General features: G+C 56.3%; 10 protein-coding genes across 10 annotated transcripts; 5 read left to right on the top strand and 5 right to left on the bottom strand.

Annotated features, from left to right (window-relative positions):
* Window positions 1-27: 27 nt before the first annotated feature.
* cmk1 (calcium/calmodulin-dependent protein kinase) lies at window positions 28-1,032 on the bottom strand (the record flags this gene model as incomplete). Its single annotated transcript, XM_056205436.1, has 3 exons — window positions 28-953; window positions 1,003-1,008; window positions 1,029-1,032. 3 exons carry the CDS (start codon window positions 1,030-1,032, stop codon window positions 28-30), a joined length of 936 nt encoding a protein of 311 aa, XP_056061411.1.
* Window positions 1,033-1,215: 183 nt separating this feature from the next.
* On the top strand, window positions 1,216-2,927 carry DOT1 ([histone H3]-lysine(4) N-trimethyltransferase; the record flags this gene model as incomplete). The annotated part of the gene is made up of 2 exons (XM_056205435.1): window positions 1,216-2,612; window positions 2,639-2,927. 2 exons carry the CDS (start codon window positions 1,216-1,218, stop codon window positions 2,925-2,927), a joined length of 1,686 nt encoding a protein of 561 aa, XP_056061410.1.
* A 511-nt stretch (window positions 2,928-3,438) lies between these two features.
* MVES1_000576 (uncharacterized protein) lies at window positions 3,439-4,393 on the bottom strand (the record flags this gene model as incomplete). Its single annotated transcript, XM_056205434.1, has 2 exons — window positions 3,439-4,206; window positions 4,235-4,393. 2 exons carry the CDS (start codon window positions 4,391-4,393, stop codon window positions 3,439-3,441), a joined length of 927 nt encoding a protein of 308 aa, XP_056061409.1.
* A 263-nt stretch (window positions 4,394-4,656) lies between these two features.
* Window positions 4,657-7,237, top strand: MSF1 (phenylalanine--tRNA ligase; the record flags this gene model as incomplete). Its single annotated transcript, XM_056205433.1, has 2 exons — window positions 4,657-5,760; window positions 6,065-7,237. The coding sequence occupies 2 exons, from the start codon at window positions 4,657-4,659 to the stop codon at window positions 7,235-7,237; spliced, it is 2,277 nt and encodes a 758-aa protein (XP_056061408.1).
* A 7-nt stretch (window positions 7,238-7,244) lies between these two features.
* MVES1_000574 (uncharacterized protein) lies at window positions 7,245-8,051 on the bottom strand (the record flags this gene model as incomplete). The annotated part of the gene is made up of 1 exon (XM_056205432.1): window positions 7,245-8,051. One exon carries the CDS (start codon window positions 8,049-8,051, stop codon window positions 7,245-7,247), a length of 807 nt encoding a protein of 268 aa, XP_056061407.1.
* A 168-nt stretch (window positions 8,052-8,219) lies between these two features.
* Window positions 8,220-10,430, top strand: MVES1_000573 (uncharacterized protein; the record flags this gene model as incomplete). Its single annotated transcript, XM_056205431.1, has 1 exon — window positions 8,220-10,430. The coding sequence occupies one exon, from the start codon at window positions 8,220-8,222 to the stop codon at window positions 10,428-10,430; it is 2,211 nt and encodes a 736-aa protein (XP_056061406.1).
* A 14-nt stretch (window positions 10,431-10,444) lies between these two features.
* Window positions 10,445-11,758, bottom strand: RIB1 (GTP cyclohydrolase II; the record flags this gene model as incomplete). The annotated part of the gene is made up of 1 exon (XM_056205430.1): window positions 10,445-11,758. The coding sequence occupies one exon, from the start codon at window positions 11,756-11,758 to the stop codon at window positions 10,445-10,447; it is 1,314 nt and encodes a 437-aa protein (XP_056061405.1).
* Window positions 11,759-12,121: 363 nt separating this feature from the next.
* Window positions 12,122-13,477, top strand: BFR2 (rRNA-processing protein bfr2; the record flags this gene model as incomplete). Its single annotated transcript, XM_056205429.1, has 1 exon — window positions 12,122-13,477. One exon carries the CDS (start codon window positions 12,122-12,124, stop codon window positions 13,475-13,477), a length of 1,356 nt encoding a protein of 451 aa, XP_056061404.1.
* Window positions 13,478-13,493: 16 nt separating this feature from the next.
* prp3 (U4/U5/U6 small nuclear ribonucleoprotein prp3) lies at window positions 13,494-14,951 on the bottom strand (the record flags this gene model as incomplete). Its single annotated transcript, XM_056205428.1, has 1 exon — window positions 13,494-14,951. The coding sequence occupies one exon, from the start codon at window positions 14,949-14,951 to the stop codon at window positions 13,494-13,496; it is 1,458 nt and encodes a 485-aa protein (XP_056061403.1).
* Window positions 14,952-15,293: 342 nt separating this feature from the next.
* On the top strand, window positions 15,294-16,943 carry SRP1 (Importin alpha subunit (Karyopherin alpha subunit) (Serine-rich RNA polymerase I suppressor protein); the record flags this gene model as incomplete). Its single annotated transcript, XM_056205427.1, has 1 exon — window positions 15,294-16,943. One exon carries the CDS (start codon window positions 15,294-15,296, stop codon window positions 16,941-16,943), a length of 1,650 nt encoding a protein of 549 aa, XP_056061402.1.
* Window positions 16,944-17,000: the final 57 nt, after the last annotated feature.

Genomic DNA, 17,000 nt, shown 5'->3' with positions numbered 1-17,000 from the left:
TGCGCAAAACCACGCGCCTCTTCTAAATTACTTTGCCCAGACCTCGTCGAGGTTGGCCGACTCTTGGCTGGCCTCCTCGCGCATGCGGTCCATATGAGCACGCGCAAGTTGATGTTCTTGCGTTTCGCTGCGCAAGCGATTGATAATACGGATACCGTTGACGGCCTTGCGGAATGTCCGCTTCGCATTGAATGCACTCTTGATATCTGGCAGCAAGTCCTTCTGGTCCGTGGGCGATGGCGCGTAAGAGACGTCGCGAATCCAGGGGTGCTCTAGTGCCTGCACTGCAGACATGCGTTCCGCTTGGTCCACGGTGAGCAGGCGCCTGATAAAGTCGCGCGCGAGCTCCGAAACGTCGCGCCAATATATTTCCGGCTCAAACTTGTAGTCCGCATTAATGATTGCATTCATCTCTTCGACACCCGACTCGCGATCAAAGGGGGTGTAACCACAGAGCAAAAAGTAGGTAATCACACCGATAGCCCACATGTCCACGGGCTTTCCGTGCCCCGTCTTTTTAAAGATTTCCGGCGCCATGTACCCTGGTGTGCCACACGTGGTGCTCAGCACGGACATTTGCTCGTCATCGACCATGCGCGAAAGCCCGAAATCGGCGATGAGCAGATCCGAGTGTTCGCTGCGGTCGCGAAAAAGCAAGTTCTCGGGCTTCAGGTCGCGGTGCACTATGCCTTGGTTGTGCAGGTACTTGACAGATTCAAGCACCTCGCGGATGATCACCGCTGCATCTTTCTCGTAGTAGCTGCCTCGGTCGCAAATGCGGTCAAACAGCTCGCCACCTTGACACAGGTCGGTGACAAGATACAGGTTGTTCATCGTCTCAAAGTAGTCCACCAGCGAAACAATGCCTTTATGTCCAACAGACACACGCTTTAGTGACGCAATTTCATTCCGCACCATGTGCTCGCGACCCCGCATAAGGCTCTTGCTAATCACTTTGCATGCGTAGTACTGGCCAGTCTCAATGTGCACAGCCTCTTTTACCACCTGCTGTCAGTGTTACAGTGTACACATACCGCGTATGTACCTTGGCCCAATGTCCGCCCGGTCTTGTATGCACAAGGCACGGTCGCAGGCCGCTGGGCTGCTGGTGCAGCCATCGTGGGTTCGGTCGAGATGACGTGACGGCATGGCCATGCGGCAGTGTATATCACGTGATAAAAGCGCGTGCGCGCCGCTGACAACCAACAGGTTGGTATGGACTTTTTCGGCGCGAAGAAGTCGGGGGGGAAGAAGGCGGGCGGGGCGGGTTCGGCGCCGCGCGTGACGACGACAACGCAAGTGAAGCGTACACTTTCCCGCAAGCCTCCGCGTCCGTCTGCCCCGGAAAAGCACAATGCGCTGAGCGAGAAGATCCAGAAGCGCATCGCTTTAGATCGACACGAGGCAGATATGCGCGCGCGGGAGAAGCAGTACCGCGCGGCGGCGGACACGCATGCACAAGAGGATCTCTGCTCGGTGCAATTAGCACCGCCTACAAAACGTGTACGCACGTTACCAGGTGCGCATAGCGATGACGAAAAGCCAAACACTACACGTGCCGCTCGATCCGACTATCATATTCCACGCAACATTGTGCCTTTGCAAGGCTACGAGCCTCTCCGTGGAGAGCAAGCACAGCGTGCAATAAATGAGCCGCTGATTACAAGCCGTGCGCTTGTGCTTGCATCCAAAGTACCCTATTATCCCTTTTTTGAAGGGCTCGAGGAGCCGGGTGTCACACTTTCTTACCCCGCGCGCGGCGCAAAAGAGTCTTTCCTTCTTCTTGTATCACACGACAAGGATGAATACGATCCAGTTCTGGATCTCTTACGCTCTGTGCGTGTGATTGTCGCGCATTTTGTTCCTCCAGCATACCAAGCGCAATTCGGCGACTTGGGCAGCTTGGAAATAAGCGCACATACAGGCGTGCCTTTGCACGAGGTGCGAGCGCGTGGAAGCGTGCGGGGCTCATCGGTGGTGTCTACGTCTGGGTCTGGCTCGTCGACACCGCTTGCAGAGTCGCTTGACACCGATCCGATCCTGCGCTCCTTTACCAAAGCGCGCAACCGCCGGCACGGGCCTTTGTTTGTGCGAACTGTCGAGCGATTCAACGAGACACTCGAACGGCTCAAGGCCCAGGATGTGATTGAAAAGCATCTCGAGGCTCTCGGCGCGTCGTACGGCTTACCCGAGCTTGTCTGGCGCACGGTCCAGGAGCAAGTATATGCACGCGCAGCGGCGCCGCACGTCGAGAAACTAAAACAGTACGAGGCTTTCTCGGACAATGTGTACGGCGAAATGCTCCCTCCATTTTTAAGCGAGGTATGTCAGCTGGCCCAGCTGAAACCGACGTCGGTGTTTGTCGACCTCGGCAGTGGCATCGGCAATCTCGTCCTTCAGGCCTCGCTACAAATAGGATGCGAGGCGTACGGGTGTGAATACATGCCGATACCCAGTACGATAGCCACTGACCAGTTAGCCGAAGCCGCGAGGCGCTGGGCGCTATGGGGCGTGTGTGGCGGCGCACACATGGAGACGTGGTGTGCTGACTTTACTGCATCTGACAAGGTCTGCAATGCTCTGCACCGTGCCGATCTGGTTCTTGTGAACAAGTACGTCTGGATACAACTAACACAAGCTATGCATTCCGTCCCCAGACAAATGAGACGCTATCGCTCCTTTTCCTTGACCTCAGGGACGGCGCCATCATTGTATCGCTGCGCTCTTTTGTGCCGCATGATTTCCGTCTCACCGAGCGCACCCTCTCCTCGCCAGCCGCAATTCTTCGCGTGGAGGAGCGGCGATATACCAGTGGCTCAGTGAGTTGGACGGGGGGAAGCGGCAAGTACTACGTCCATGTTGTGGACCGTAGCAAAGTTCAAGCTTACACTGCGGATCTCGGAAAGGCACGGGCTACCACGACGTAGGAACTTTATAAGCATCCATGTATACGTACACCATCCGTGTGTACTCAACGATTGGACTCTCCAGCGCCCACGATCGCTGCTTGCCGGCGTAACGGCGATGTTTTCCCGCGCCAGCAGGTCCGCCTGACGCTTGGCGCCCAATCCGCCGTCCCCACGCTCGGAAACTATACCACCAGAGCCAACCACGCGAAACCAAGGCAGCGATGTATCCTCAGAGTATTTCAGCGCGGCACCCACCATGCGGGAATCTGACGTGAGTAAAAGTGAGAGGCGTACGCCGCGGGAATCCTGCAAGCTGCTTTGAGCGCATCATGTACCTACTTTTGCAATATGGCCTTGTGTCAGAAGCAAGAGGCATACCGTATGTTGTCACATGCCCTGTTGGGATCGTGCGCGTGATATCGTAGACAAGCGCTGCCATGAGCGCGCTGCACACATACAGTGAAATCGCTCGGCGGAGAAGGCATTTTCATCGGCCATGCTAAGCGCTATGGCCTCCACTATACACAATTTATTCCCAATCCGAGTCCGAGTCCTCCGCCGAAGCGTGCGCTGATTCTGCCGAGGGTGGCGCGGCCTGCGGTGAAACCTGCGATGGGACCTGTGGTGCCACCTGCTCCTCTTCCTCGTCAGACGCCTCGTCCCATGCAAAGTCGTCCGCAGCACGCTCCGTTTTCCAGGCTTGTGTGCTGGGCTCGTGCCGTGGAGTGTCGCGTGCTTTGTCCTCGGTCGGCTGGGTCGGCGCACCTTGTACATGCGTGGCATCGTCCAGTTCATGCACGGGCGCTGACTTCGTTTCCTCGGGCGGTACGACCTTGACGATCTCGTCCAATAATCCGCGCAAATCGTTGCTGACCCCCCGCGCAAGCGCTTCTCCCTGTTGAAGCTGGCGCAGCGCAAATGCCTCAGCATCCTTAAGCGTCTCCTGCATATACTTTGTGTATTCCTCGCTGCCCTCTGCAATGCTTGTATCGGACTGTCGCATCGTCGACATGAACCGCTGCTGGATCTGCTCAGCTTGTGGAGTATGCGCTAACTGTTGCAAAGAGGACCACGCAGCCGCTCCAAGCGCAGAAAGCGATGCGGAAGTAAACGCTTTGCGCTCCGCTTCCTCGACGCGTGCTTTGCCCTTTTCCTGCAACGCCTCGTTCGCAGCTTGATTCCCGTCGTCTGCCTCCTGCTGTAGCGCATAATTACTCGCACGCGCCGCGGTGCTCGCCTCTTCCATACTCGAGTCAATCCGCGCAATTTCCTTCTTTGCAGTGGCCATGACACTGCTCTGGTGTCAGCAACATACTTTAGCGTACCTGTTTGCTCACGTCACTCCACCACGAGGAAATCCCTCCGACAAAATCCGTCACCCGGTTCTCGATAGTTTGTGCAAGCTTATCCACGTCAGTGTCCACATGCTGGGCTGGCGCATCGGTGACTGCCGCCGAGACTGCAGCAAAAGGATCGTCCGCCATGGTGGGGAGACGCACGGCCGCAACTGCTACACACCTCCATAAAACGTGCTCGTGCGCCGCGGCCATTTTCCGCGCGCATGCTTTTGGACAGTGCGATGCGCTCGATTGCGCGCGCCAGCCGGCCATGTAAGGCATTTTTGGCTATGAGAATGCCAGAGTGTTTGCTACACACGTTTACCGTCAATTGTCAGCTTTCCAAGACTTTGATTACGCATGGCGAGGAGCATGCAACGGACGATTATACCAATATTCCCGCATCCATTATGCGACGTGTGCATCCATCACCCCAGCTTCCCTATGCACAATATCAGCCACTTGCGCTACTACGTGCCGAGATAGAGCGCCTTATGGGTGCTAAGTACACGCCTATTCGCGCGCCGTCGCCAGTCGTCAGCACCGCCGTCAATTTTGAGGAGCTGGGTTTTCCAAAAGATCATCCCGGGCGTCAGCCTACCGATACGTACTATGTAAACCGCACCACGTGCCTGCGAACTCATACGAGTGCGCACGAAGTCCAGACGTTTCGCGACGGGAACATGCGCTGGCTCCTCACCGCAGATGTGTTTCGCCGCGACGAGATTGATTCGTCACACTACCCCGTATTTCATCAAATGGAGGGCGCGAGTGCATTTGATCGTGCCGACTACGCGCCTGGCGGCTTGGTGGAGCAGGAGATTGAGGCTATGGAGTCGCGACTTGCGGAAATGCGTATCGAGATCACCGACAATGTCGACCTCACTGAGGCAGGTAACTGGCAACCGCATCATGCTCGCGATGCTCCGCACCAAGCTGCACTTGCGCTGCGGCACCTTAAGGCCACACTGAACACGCTTGTTCATGGTCTCTTCCAGCCGCGTTTGGCAATGGAGGGAAGCGCAATAGAGCCGCTCAAGGTGCGCTGGATCCCTGCATTTTTCCCCTTCACCTCGCCCAGCTTCGAAGTAGAAGTGTGGTTCCGCGGAAAATGGCTCGAGATTCTTGGCACGGGCATTGTGCAACAGCGCACCTTTGACAAAGCTGGGATCCCTGACAAGCTCGGCTGGGCGTTTGGGCTTGGACTTGAGCGCATCGCTATGGTCTTGTTTTCGATTCCCGATATCCGCTTGTTTTGGTCGGAAGACCCGCGCTTTGTGAGCCAGTTCAAAGTACCACCGACGGATGGGCGTGCCGCGCCGTTGGTCACGTTTAAGCCATACTCCAAGTACCCTTCATGTTACAAAGACATTTCCTTTTGGGTTCCGCCATCGTTTCACGAGAACGATTTGTTCGAGACGGTGCGCGACCATGCGGGCGATTTAGTGGAAGACGTGGCGTGCATTGACGACTTTGTCCACCCCAAAACTAAAAGGCGTAGCAAGTGCTATCGCGTAAATTATCAAAGTATGGACGCGTATGTACACTCCACAAACTTACTCCAGCAACCTCGAAAACGAGCAAGTAAATGCGCTGCACGCGACGGTACTCGACGCATTGTGCGCCAAGCTGCAGCTAGTTATTCGATAGTGGAGGCACGTGGGACGTAGGCGTCTGCATAAATACCGGTGCCGGCTTTGAAATGCACATTGCCTTTGCACCATGCTTACTTGGTCAGGCATTGCGCGACTGCATCTTTATGCTTTGCTAGCATGTGTGGCATATGTGGCATTCACATTTTTGTTTGCTTTTCCTGAGTTCCAGCGCCAAGTGCTTTTCCTGCACAAGGTCACGTTCCCTGTTTGGCCAAACTTCCAGGAGCCGCACGAGCACGGTCTTGCGCGTTTCCAAGCGCGCAACGTGCAGCTCACCACGAGTGACGATGTGCGCATTGGTATGTGGCATCATCTGCCCAACGAACTGTACAAAGAAGAGGCAGCTAAGCATGGCAAAGGATTTGACGCTCTTCCAGACGATTTCCAGCTTCCGGATCAAGTATTTGAGCGTGCATTGCGCGAATATCCTACATATGTATATTTGCATGGCAATGCATTAAATCGTGCAGCACCGTTCCGTGTACTTTCCTACCAAGAGCTTTCGGAAGCGCAGAATGCAAACGTGGTCGCGATTGACTACCGCGGCTTTGGCGACTCGGAAAGTTTCCCTACAGAACATGGCGTAGTGAACGATGCGTACGCCGCCGTGGAGTATGTGCGTCAACATTCGATCAATCAAACAACAGGAAATCGCCAGGGGCTCGCTCTTGTCGGACAGAGCTTGGGCACGGGCATTGCGGTGCAGTGCGCTCTGCGCATGTATCGCCAAGGCGAGTTTCTCGACGCGCTCGTCCTTCTTGCGCCTTTCCGTGCACTGCGTCCCATGGTATCTGAGTTTCGCATGGCAGGTTTGGCGCCCATCTTTGGCTGGCTCGATTATTTCCCGTACAAAGAAAGTACGTCTTCTTTTGCAAAACTCACCACAGAACTGCTCGACCTTGTCCACTTTAAATTTGACTCGGAAGTAGCCTTGCTCGAAATTTTGGATGGAAACGTGCGTAAAGGACCCACAACTCCGCCTACCATTGTTCTTGTGCACGCGCAAGACGACGACGTTATCCCTGTGCAGCAGTCGGACGAGCTGCTCAGGAGCGCGGAAAATGCGTTGGGCACAATGAAGAAGGCCTCGTCGTTCCACGTGTGGGCGTCGACGCTTCCCGACATTGGCACAGCTCACGCCATCTTGCGCCGCAGCGCACGCTTGCCTGAACACTTGCCGCGCGTCCCTGGCGCGCGCTGCACTCTTCCGCGCAATGCAGTGTTGACCTTGCTGCGCCTGCACCAAGGCGGCCACAATCACCCGCTCCAGGACAATGCCGATCTGCTTTCGCTCATGCTGCCCCCTCACATGGTTGGTGCGAGAAAGTCTGTGTAAATAGCAACTAGGTACCAAATCTTTGTTCAGCGTCTGTATATTGAACGAGGGTATCGTAAAAGTGCGTTGGTGTCATGCGCCCCAGCCAGCGCCAGCTCGAAATGCAGCGCATTTCGACGGTGCGAAGAGCCCAATATGGAAATCCGTGAAGGATAAGCGTCTCGGAATCCGATCCGCACACGAGGAGCATATCAGGAAGGCAGGACAAGGTCGCAGATGCCAGAATCTGCGCCTGCAGTGCTGCTGGCATCAAGGGCGCTGGCCGTGCTTTGTTGAGCACGTTTAAAGCGACTTGCTTATCATCCGCAGCGCTCAGCAGATTCAGCCGCGTAAACAAAATGTGTTTGGGAGGAAAGGACGAGGCGTGCATCGCAAGTTGATCAATGGGAAGACGCAGCTTTAGCGTCTTCGGTGCGGGCGGATCGATGCCACCCGCATGTACTTGTACGGTGGAATAGCAGGCCGACAATTTGTCGTCACCATCCACTAGCGGCCACTCTGTGTAAACATTTCCATGCACGATTGCATCCCGCAAGATACCGCCCGTGTCAAAAATGGTCAACTCGCGAATGCCGGCAATGGCACACCATTGCAAAAGGAGAACAATATCTCGCAGCGCATCCGCACTGCGCATCTTTGACTGTAGCTCTCGGTGGTGCTGTAGTGCGGCCGGGCCACCTTCGGGCGCATGGAGCTGGAAGAGCACAGCCAAATGCCGCGGCTTGGCAAGCTGCCAAATTTTCAGCGAAAGCTTGCCGCCGTCCCTTGCACAATGCAGCGCAGCAGCTACATCGCGCAGTGTACGATACGCCATATAGACTACATGGAGCAGTAGCAGTAGCACCGCAAACACGACGCGTTCTGCCGCGCGCATTGACCTGCGCCGTTGACCACCGTCGAAAAAGGGTACCAGCCCGATGGTCGCCCGATGGTCAAAAATGGCGCTGTGCCGCACGCTTGCAACACTACTCGGCGATTTGGCATGGTCGCGCCGACTCAGTTTCCAGCAGAGATTGTGCGGCGCGTATGCGAGCTTGTGTACTTGGGATGCGTTCCACTGTGCTCGCTACGCACCCTGGACCCTGAAGGTCTTCCCTCTGCAGCGTACGATGGACAGTTGTCGTCGCAATCCGTCGAAGAGACGCGGCGCTTGCTGTATGCGCTATGTCTTGTGAATCGTACATTTTATCGGTATGCACAGCCACTCTTATTTCGTCGCGTGCAGGTTACGCTTCCGTATCGATTTATGCTGCTTCTTCAAGAGGCCGAGCGTGATGCTCTCTCTGCAGCTTTGGGCAAGATTCGCTTGCTTGATTTTGCAACGTTTCGAGCGCTCGGGCTGCGACGTACGGTGGGCGAGAGCAGCGAGCGCCGGTTTGTGACGGATGTGCGTCTTCAAACACTAATTCGTGCATGCCACGGGCTCGTCGCCTTTGGCGCGAGCGAGACAATGGACAGTGCCCTGTCTCTTTCCGTGTTGGAGGAACTGATTCTCCACGGCGGCGCGCGCAGTTGCCCAGGGCGTATGCGTGGCGTGAGTACCGATCGTGGTCGTGCCACAGATGAACACAATGCATTACAGAGCCTTGATCTGTGCGGCTGCGTAAGCCCACGATTCGTGCAGGCAATCACCGAGTTTGTGCGAAAACATTTGACCTACCCCACCCATCGGGCGCGCAGCTCTATGTACGACCACCCAGAGAACGACATAGCTGAAGGCAGTGATGAGGAGCGTGTGACTGCCGACGGCGAGCCTTCGCCGCTGTCACATGTGCGAATTGGGCGCCGCCATGGCCTGCTCACCTTCCCCTGCCTCCAGCGACTTGGCATGGCCGGCGTTTCGCTGCATCACGACATTCTTACTGCATTTGTGCTGGCGTTTCCGAATCTCACACACCTCGATCTATCGCGCACCAAGGCCAATGCGTCGCTGTTGCAGGCGCTGGGCAACTCCAACGTCTGTTTAGAGAGCTTGTCGCTGTCGCGCTGCTCAGCGCTCACCTCGGAAAGCATCGTCAATCTACTCACGAACTCGCCCACGACCGTCAATCTTGTCGAGCTCACGCTGCAAGGAACTCTGCTGTTCCCCAGCCCCCTCTCTCCAGACGACCTGCGCCAAATTTTACTGCGCGCGCCTTGTATCCAAGGGGGGGCGCTCCGGTACCTTGATTTAGGCGGCTGCCCACTCTCCGACGAGGAGCTCGAAACAATTCCCCCTCAGCCTGCGCTCCTAGATCTGGGCCTTGGGTCTATCCCCGGCATTTCCTTGGTCGGCGTGAGCAATTTGCTTCAAATGCGTGCTCCCAACGTCCAGATCCTCGATCTGGCGCACAGTGCGGGTGCGACACTTTCCGCAGGCTATATCCATGCCGTCAATTTATATCATGATCTGCTACGCCCATGCACGCAACCCCCCCAAACCGTCATTATATCCCAGCAATTGCGCACGCTCGGACTCAAGAAAGATTCGCCGTACCACGAAGAGGAGGAGACTTGGCAGGCGCCCACAAACTTGCGTGTTGTAGAGCTCGCCTCGGCATCGTTGCGTACGGTGCGTGGAGGTGTGAGTACGTGGAAGGTAATCCTTGGCGCGGGGCGTCGCGGCTGGGTCGTCGACGTCGCTGCTGGCCCAAACCCAAACGCTGTAAATATCCTGGTCGAGCCTCCAGAAGTCGAGGAGCGCGGGCGAGGGCGATCGAGTCAGCGCGAGCTACCCGAGAAGCAGAATACACTGATGAGCGGGTCGCCTGCACCGACCTTCAACCACGATTCCAATCAAGGACGCGATACGCATCCTCCTGCTTCTTTACACGCAAAACTGCACCATGGACTAGCACGCCACGCCACACAACGTGGGATGGAGCGCCACCGCCTTGCAATCCATGCCGACCGACTGAGTCGCTCGCGTTCCCTGACCATGTCTGCACCGCTCTTTGACGAAGCCGAGGAGCCTCTGACGGGAAAAGGCGAGCAAACGCCACAACTGGACCATGTCCAAGTCCTGTCGCAAGTCTTACGCGATCTCCCTCTGGATCATCCGAGACGCACCGCGCTCGAACACTTGTCCCGTTTGAATGGCAGTGTCGGCGGCAGTATTGGATGGCACAGTCACAAGATGGAGGTACTGATGGGCTACGGGCTCTTGGGCCATGAAATTGGCAATTACGCGTGGCTAGCGTACCAGGGAGGATAAGATTGGCTTACTGACTACGGTGCTGCCCATGAATGCCCTGTCGAACTTCCTTGCGGAAGTTGTATCATATGTCCCATTTTTTCAACTTTGGCGCGCAAGTAGCGCTCCAGATCTGTTCCGTCGGTAACGCTTGCACCGTTCAGGGTAGCGCCCGAGTTCCGAAGCATGTACGAAGATAGGCTGTTGGCAAGCGAAGCACTGTTTTCGAGCGTCTCGTCGTCCCAGTCTGAGTCTTCGGGCTGGGACCCTTCTTTTTCTCCGTCGTACTCCGTCGAGTCTTGCATCTCGACCGCCGCGCTGTTCGACCGCGCCGAACTGGGGTCCATAGTTGCACCGACCACATTGCGCGCACGGTGCGCCTGGTTCGGATGCAGCGTGAGGTTACGATTGTGTACTTGCCACATACGTGGCACCATCGGTACGCGCTGCTCGACGTGGATGTGCTCGTCTTCCAGCGCCTTCATCTTGTCGGGATTATTTGTTAATAACCGGCAAGCATTAATACCCAAATCACGCAAGATGGCACTCGCAATATCGTACTTGCGTGCGTCCGGCAGGTGGCCGAGCATGACATTCGCAGCGACGGTGTCGTGGCCCATATCTTGTAGATTGTAGGCCATCAATTTATCTAGCAAGCCAATCCCACGGCCTTCTTGGCGCATGTATACAACCACACCACGCGGCGGTGTCGGTTGGTTCTCTGGAGTGCGTGTGGAAGATTTGCTGATCAAACGCAGCGCCTCGTCCAATTGTTCGCCGCAGTCGCATCGGCGGCTGCCTATGGTTTCGCCCGTGTAGCACTCGGAGTGAATACGAACGAGTGGCTTGGCAAACGACTGCTGGCTGAAATCTCCATCGGCAATCTCGGCATCAGCGGGCGTGGATTGGACTTGGTGGTCCGCGCTGAGGCGGCCGACGTAAGCGCCTCTTGTGATGCGGTCCATGGGCTTCTCGTTTGGATGCCACACAGCATCGAGTGTACGGCTGCGGATATGTCGCGGCTTGCTCAACACATGCTCTTCTTGCCGTCGCTGCACGGAGGATTGATTCTGTGCGGGGTCGATGACTAAGGCCAAGTGCTCCTTGTTGTCGTGGTTATTTTTGTACAGATGGCAGAACACTTCACCGTGCGGTGTTGGAATGCGTGTGCGACCGTAGCACCATACTTGTAGCGGAGGAAGTGCGTTCCGGGCGCCGTCATCTGGATTTGATGCACGAGAATCATACGCAGAGGGTATGCGGCAAAGAGCGTCGATCGGAACATCAGACCGTGGGTCTGCCGAAGACGATACGCTCTCAGTGCGCGTCGAGCGCATTGATTTGTGCATCGTGCTCTATTGCACAGTAATAAGTAACAGGACACAGCCGAACCAGTCGGATAGCAGTCAGAAAAAAAGGATCGATGCGTAGAAGATTACCACCGCGGTTTCCAGCGGCCGTCCACGCAGTGCTTAGTCAACCGGTGACTTTTTTTCGCACGCGCGTTTTCACAGCTTACTGTGAAGCATGGCGGGGCTCGATTTGGATGCATTGTTGTCGGTGGTGCCAGAGAGTATGTACATGGAGGATTCTTACGTGTAGCTATTGATCCGGAAAATGGATATGATGCAACCAACGATCTCGGCGAGGACGGATCGGATGTGCCTGATGCAGAAGACAACGTGCGCAGCGCAAAAAGTCATTACGTCGATATGGGCACTAGTGCGATGCGGCGCAAGGCACGGTTGTCCGAGTCGGATACGTTGAATGCGGAAAAATACCGCGGTACCCGAGCATCGCGTGCGGAAATGTTTCAAAACGAGGGAGAAAGCAGTGATGCAGACGGGATAGAAGATGACGACGACGAAGACGACGACGAAGACGACGACATCGGCGACATTGGCGAAGACGGCATTGACGACGATGAAGACGATGAAGACGATGAAGACGACGACGATGAAATCGGCGAAGATGATAACCTCGACATTGTCAAAGACGACGATGAAGACGACGACGACATCGATGAGGACAATGACAATGATCACCACCACATCACCGCCCAAGACGGCTCCATGAAAGACAATACCGGCGATATCCATACAGTAGCAGCCCAAGAAGAAAACTCCAGTGTGCTCCTTGGTCAGCTTCACTCAAAGCAAACACAGGATGCACACAAAGGGCACCAAGTACACAAACAAGTCCGCGCGTGGGAGCGTGCGCTCCGCATCCGCATTGCATTTCAGAAGCTATGTGCGGGCACATCGCAGCTTCCACCAAGCAACAATATGCATGCATATCTAGCGCAAGCCCCTGAGGCACATGCAACACTAACACAAGCAGTTACAGAGCTTGAAACGGCCGCAGAAACATTGCAGGGAATCCGCACACGACTGTGGACCGACAATATGCGCGCACTTGCGCCGCAGCTTAACAAGGTTGGGCGCGATACAAGTGGTTCAACTGCACTAGCCGACCTGGAAACCACATTGGAAGCACCGCGCCGTGCGCTCCTTGCGCGGTGGTCAAATAAAGTCGCAGCTGCGCCCGACACAAACAAGGCAGGCTCCAAGCTCAACTTGCGTGCCATCAACCAGAACGTTGTAGATCAACTGGATCAAGCACTTGCAGGCGATGGTCTCCAGCGGCTCTTGGAACGTACCCGTGTGTGGCGCTCTGACCCCGCCGAGCTCTTGGGGCGCGACACGGATGAGAGCCAAGATGCGCCGCGCGACGACGTTTTTGACGATAGCGATTTCTACGGCCAGCTACTGCGTGACTTGATTGACAATGCACACGCCCTTGAAGCTGGCACAGCCGCATATGCTTCGCATGCACTGCAATCCAAAAAACGCAAACGCGCCGTCGATGTGCGTGCCAGCAAAGGCCGCCGCATTCGCTACGAAGTGATGGAAAAGGTGCAAAATTTTATGCCGCTTATTCCCCGCACGCTCTGGGACGATGCACAATCTGCACGCTTCTTTGCAAATCTCGCGGGCAGCACGGAAGCAGCCGAGGCAGAGGACACGGAGAAGGCAGCGCAGCACGACGGGTTCCGCCTATTTGCCTAGCATTGTACTATAGACATTAATCACCTTGCGTCGCTGTAAGCGACCGTTTGGCCACTTCCCAGTAACCTGAGAGCTGCGGCCCCAGCAGCTCCTTGACTTTTGCGTCGGTAGAGACGGCCTCGGTACGAATCATGCCGCCACCAAAAGTGCGCTCACGCACGGGCCCTTCAAACACGAGCTCGCACGTATTCTCGCCAAGGTCCACGTCCGGCGTCTCTTCCTCCGACGCATCCATGCCGTGTGGCCGGCCAGGATCCGTCCAGTCGATGCGTACAAGCATAAGCCGCTTGTATGCCTTGAGTGCTTTACACGACCCTTCAACGACAACGAGCGCCAAGTCTGGATGAATAATCACAATGCCGCCCAAATGGTGCTGTTGTGCATTCTTGCGCACCTTGAACTTGTGCGAAGGACTGACAAGCTGGCGAATGCAGTACACTTGTGCCCAAATCCCCTTGTCCTCCTCGACTCTCGTCTTGTACGCACGCCGAGCGCGACGCTCTTCGTCGGTAAGCATACGATCCTCGTTCGCCTGCTCGTGCCGTTCGCGGCGCGCGGCAATTTCGCGGCGGACGCGTGCTTCGACTTTTGTCGGATCTGACACTGCTTCTGACCCAAGCACACGCATCAGATTCGACAGCTTCACCTTGGGCGGATCAGGCGGAAGCAGGCCCATTTTAATCCTGTCGCGCTTGTCCTGCTGCTCCGCGGCGCGGCGCTGTTTCCGCATCTTTTTCATTTCTTGCTTGGTCAACATGACACCGTGCGGACGGACACGAATTGTTTCGGTGGGTGCAGGAATGGGAATCGGGTGCTGTACAAGATGGTCGATGGGCGATTCGGCGCCGTGTAAGAAAGGCAACGGCCCTTGCGCGTCGTGCCCGTCCGGCACGTCTTTGTAGTCTTTGCTTGGAAGCAGTGGAATATCCCACCACTCTGCTTCGGGCGGCTCTTCGCGGCGCAAAATGCGTTCGTCGCCAAGCAACTCGTCCTGCATCCCGACCTTGCGCGCGGCATTTTGGATCCGTTCCTTGAGCGCGTTCATCTGCTGGTCACGCCGCATATGCTCGGCCTCCATGATGTAGCGCCCCGGACGGTTGAATTGCAAAGAGCGCTGCATGCTTCGTGACTTGGGCCGCGGCCCTGCATCGCTGGCGGCCTGTGCAGCCGCAGTCAGGTACGGATTCGCTGGCGGCGCTGGTTTCGCGGGCTTTATCTGTACAGTGGGTTGCGGATTAGCAGGGCGCCCAGGAAGCGGCCGCTTGTTTGCTTGGAGCGAGACAAACTTGGGCGCCAAAGACTGGAACCGTTCCTGGATCTTGGCGACATTGCCAAGCAGCAGCGGGTGGATTCCAGTGGGCGTGCTTTCAGATGCTTTCACATCCGGCTGGCCAAGCTCACCCGCATTTGCTCCTGTTGCGTGCGACTGCTGCGCAGGTGCTCCCTTCAAGCCCGAGCGCTGAAACGCTTCCATCGCGCGCCGCCGCGCTTCCTCGATGGATTTTTGCAAATCCACAGGTGTACTCGCCTGCTGTGAGTGTGAAGAAAAGCGTACCCAGCTGTCAGTATTTCATCTTCACACGTACTCAGCCCGGTTGCGCTTCTGAGCGCTTTGTGGCTCAGGCCCATCGCTCGCGGCCGGATGCTGCCGCTTGGGCGCCATGGCGAGGCGCGACCGGCGCGGCGCACACACGTACAAGATCACGTGACGTTACACTTGCCATGTTACAATTCCTACTAGGTCAGTATTTGTATTTTCTTCCTCGCAGTGAACGACGTTCGCTGCGGATCACTTTTCTCGGTGCCACCAGTTGTGATGTCCGCACTCCGCGATCAGAGCCGTCGTCAAGACGCCTACAAGGCAAAAGGTGCCTTTAAACAAGATGAGCTTCGCCGCCGCCGTGAGGAGGCGCAGGTGGAAATCCGGCGCCAGAAGCGCGAAGAAAGTATGGCTAAGCGCCGCAACTTGAACCTCCAACAAATCTCCGATGCGCCCGACTCGGACGAGGAAGACGGTTTGGGCGATGATTTGGACGCACAGATTACCGAGCAGCTTCCGCAGATGGTACAGGGTGCATTGAGCGACAACCTGGAGATGCAGCTCGATGCGACGACCAAGTTCCGCAAGCTCCTGTCCAAGGAGAAGAACCCCCCAATCGATCGTGTGATCCAGTGCGGTGTTATTCCACGCTTTGTCGAGTTTCTCAGGAGTCCCCACAGCATGATCCAGTTTGAGGCTGCTTGGGCACTTACCAATATTGTCTCAGGCACCTCGGAGCACACGCAAGTGGTCATCAATGCAGGTGCCGTGCCCATTTTCATTGAGCTCCTCTCTTCTCCCGTGCTGGATGTGCGCGAGCAGGCGGTCTGGGCGCTCGGCAACATTGCCGGCGACTCGACCAAGTGCCGCGACTATGTGCTGCAGCAAGGCGCAATGCATTCGCTTCTGGAGCTGCTCAGCGAGGACCATAAAGTGAGCATGCTCCGCAACGCGACCTGGACGCTGAGCAACTTGTGCCGCGGAAAGAACCCCCAGCCGAGCTGGGAGCTTGTTGTTCCTGCTCTCCCAACACTGACCAAGCTTGTCTACGCGATGGACTATGAGATTTTGATCGATGCGTGCTGGGCGCTTTCCTACCTTTCTGACGGCGCCAACGAAAAGATCCAGGCAGTGATCGAGTCGGGTGTGACACGCCGGCTCGTCGATCTGCTGTTGCACCCCTCCACTGCGGTACAGACGCCTGCGCTGCGGACCGCCGGCAACATTGTCACGGGGGACGATATGCAGACCCAAGTGATTATTGCCTCGGGTGCGCTGCCTCCCCTGCTTTCCCTCTTGTCTTCGCCAAAGGAAGGGATCAAGAAGGAGGCTTGCTGGACGATTAGCAACATTACCGCGGGCAATCCCGTGCAGATACAAGCCGTGATCGACGCAAACATTATTCCTCCCCTGATCACCATCTTGGGCCACGCAGACTTCAAGACAAAGAAGGAGGCGTGTTGGGCGATCAGCAATGCGACCAGTGGTGGTCTTCAGCAGCCGCAGCAGATTCGGTACCTCGTCTCCCAGGGCTGCATCAAGCCCCTCTGCGACCTGCTCAAGTCAATGGACAATAAGATTATTCAAGTCGCCCTGGACGGCCTAGAAAACATTCTCAAGATTGGGGAGCAGGACAAAGAGGCAATGGGCCCCGGCCACACAAACCAGTATGCGCTGTACATTGAGGAGGCCGGCGGTATGGTCACTATCCATGCGCTCCAGAACCACGAAAACTTTGACATTTACAAAAAATGCTTTTACATCATGGACAAGTACTTCCCCGACGACGACGTGCAAGAGGAGACGGGCATTGATGCGCCGCAAGTCAGCGAGACGGGTGCTTTTGCGTTCCCCTCCAACATGGCGACGCCGCAGGCGGGCTTCCAGTTTGGGCCCACGCCTGGAGCTCAGGATATGCAGTCGTAGAGATGGTAGTTGTATTCGCTGTATAGTATGACAAGCAACCGAATGCAGGAACGTGGG

The sequence above is a fragment of the Malassezia vespertilionis genome, chromosome 1 (genome assembly GCF_029542925.1).
Source record: "Malassezia vespertilionis chromosome 1, complete sequence".
NCBI classification, from domain to species: domain Eukaryota; kingdom Fungi; phylum Basidiomycota; class Malasseziomycetes; order Malasseziales; family Malasseziaceae; genus Malassezia; species Malassezia vespertilionis.
This window is presented reverse-complemented; position numbering and strand designations above follow the sequence as displayed.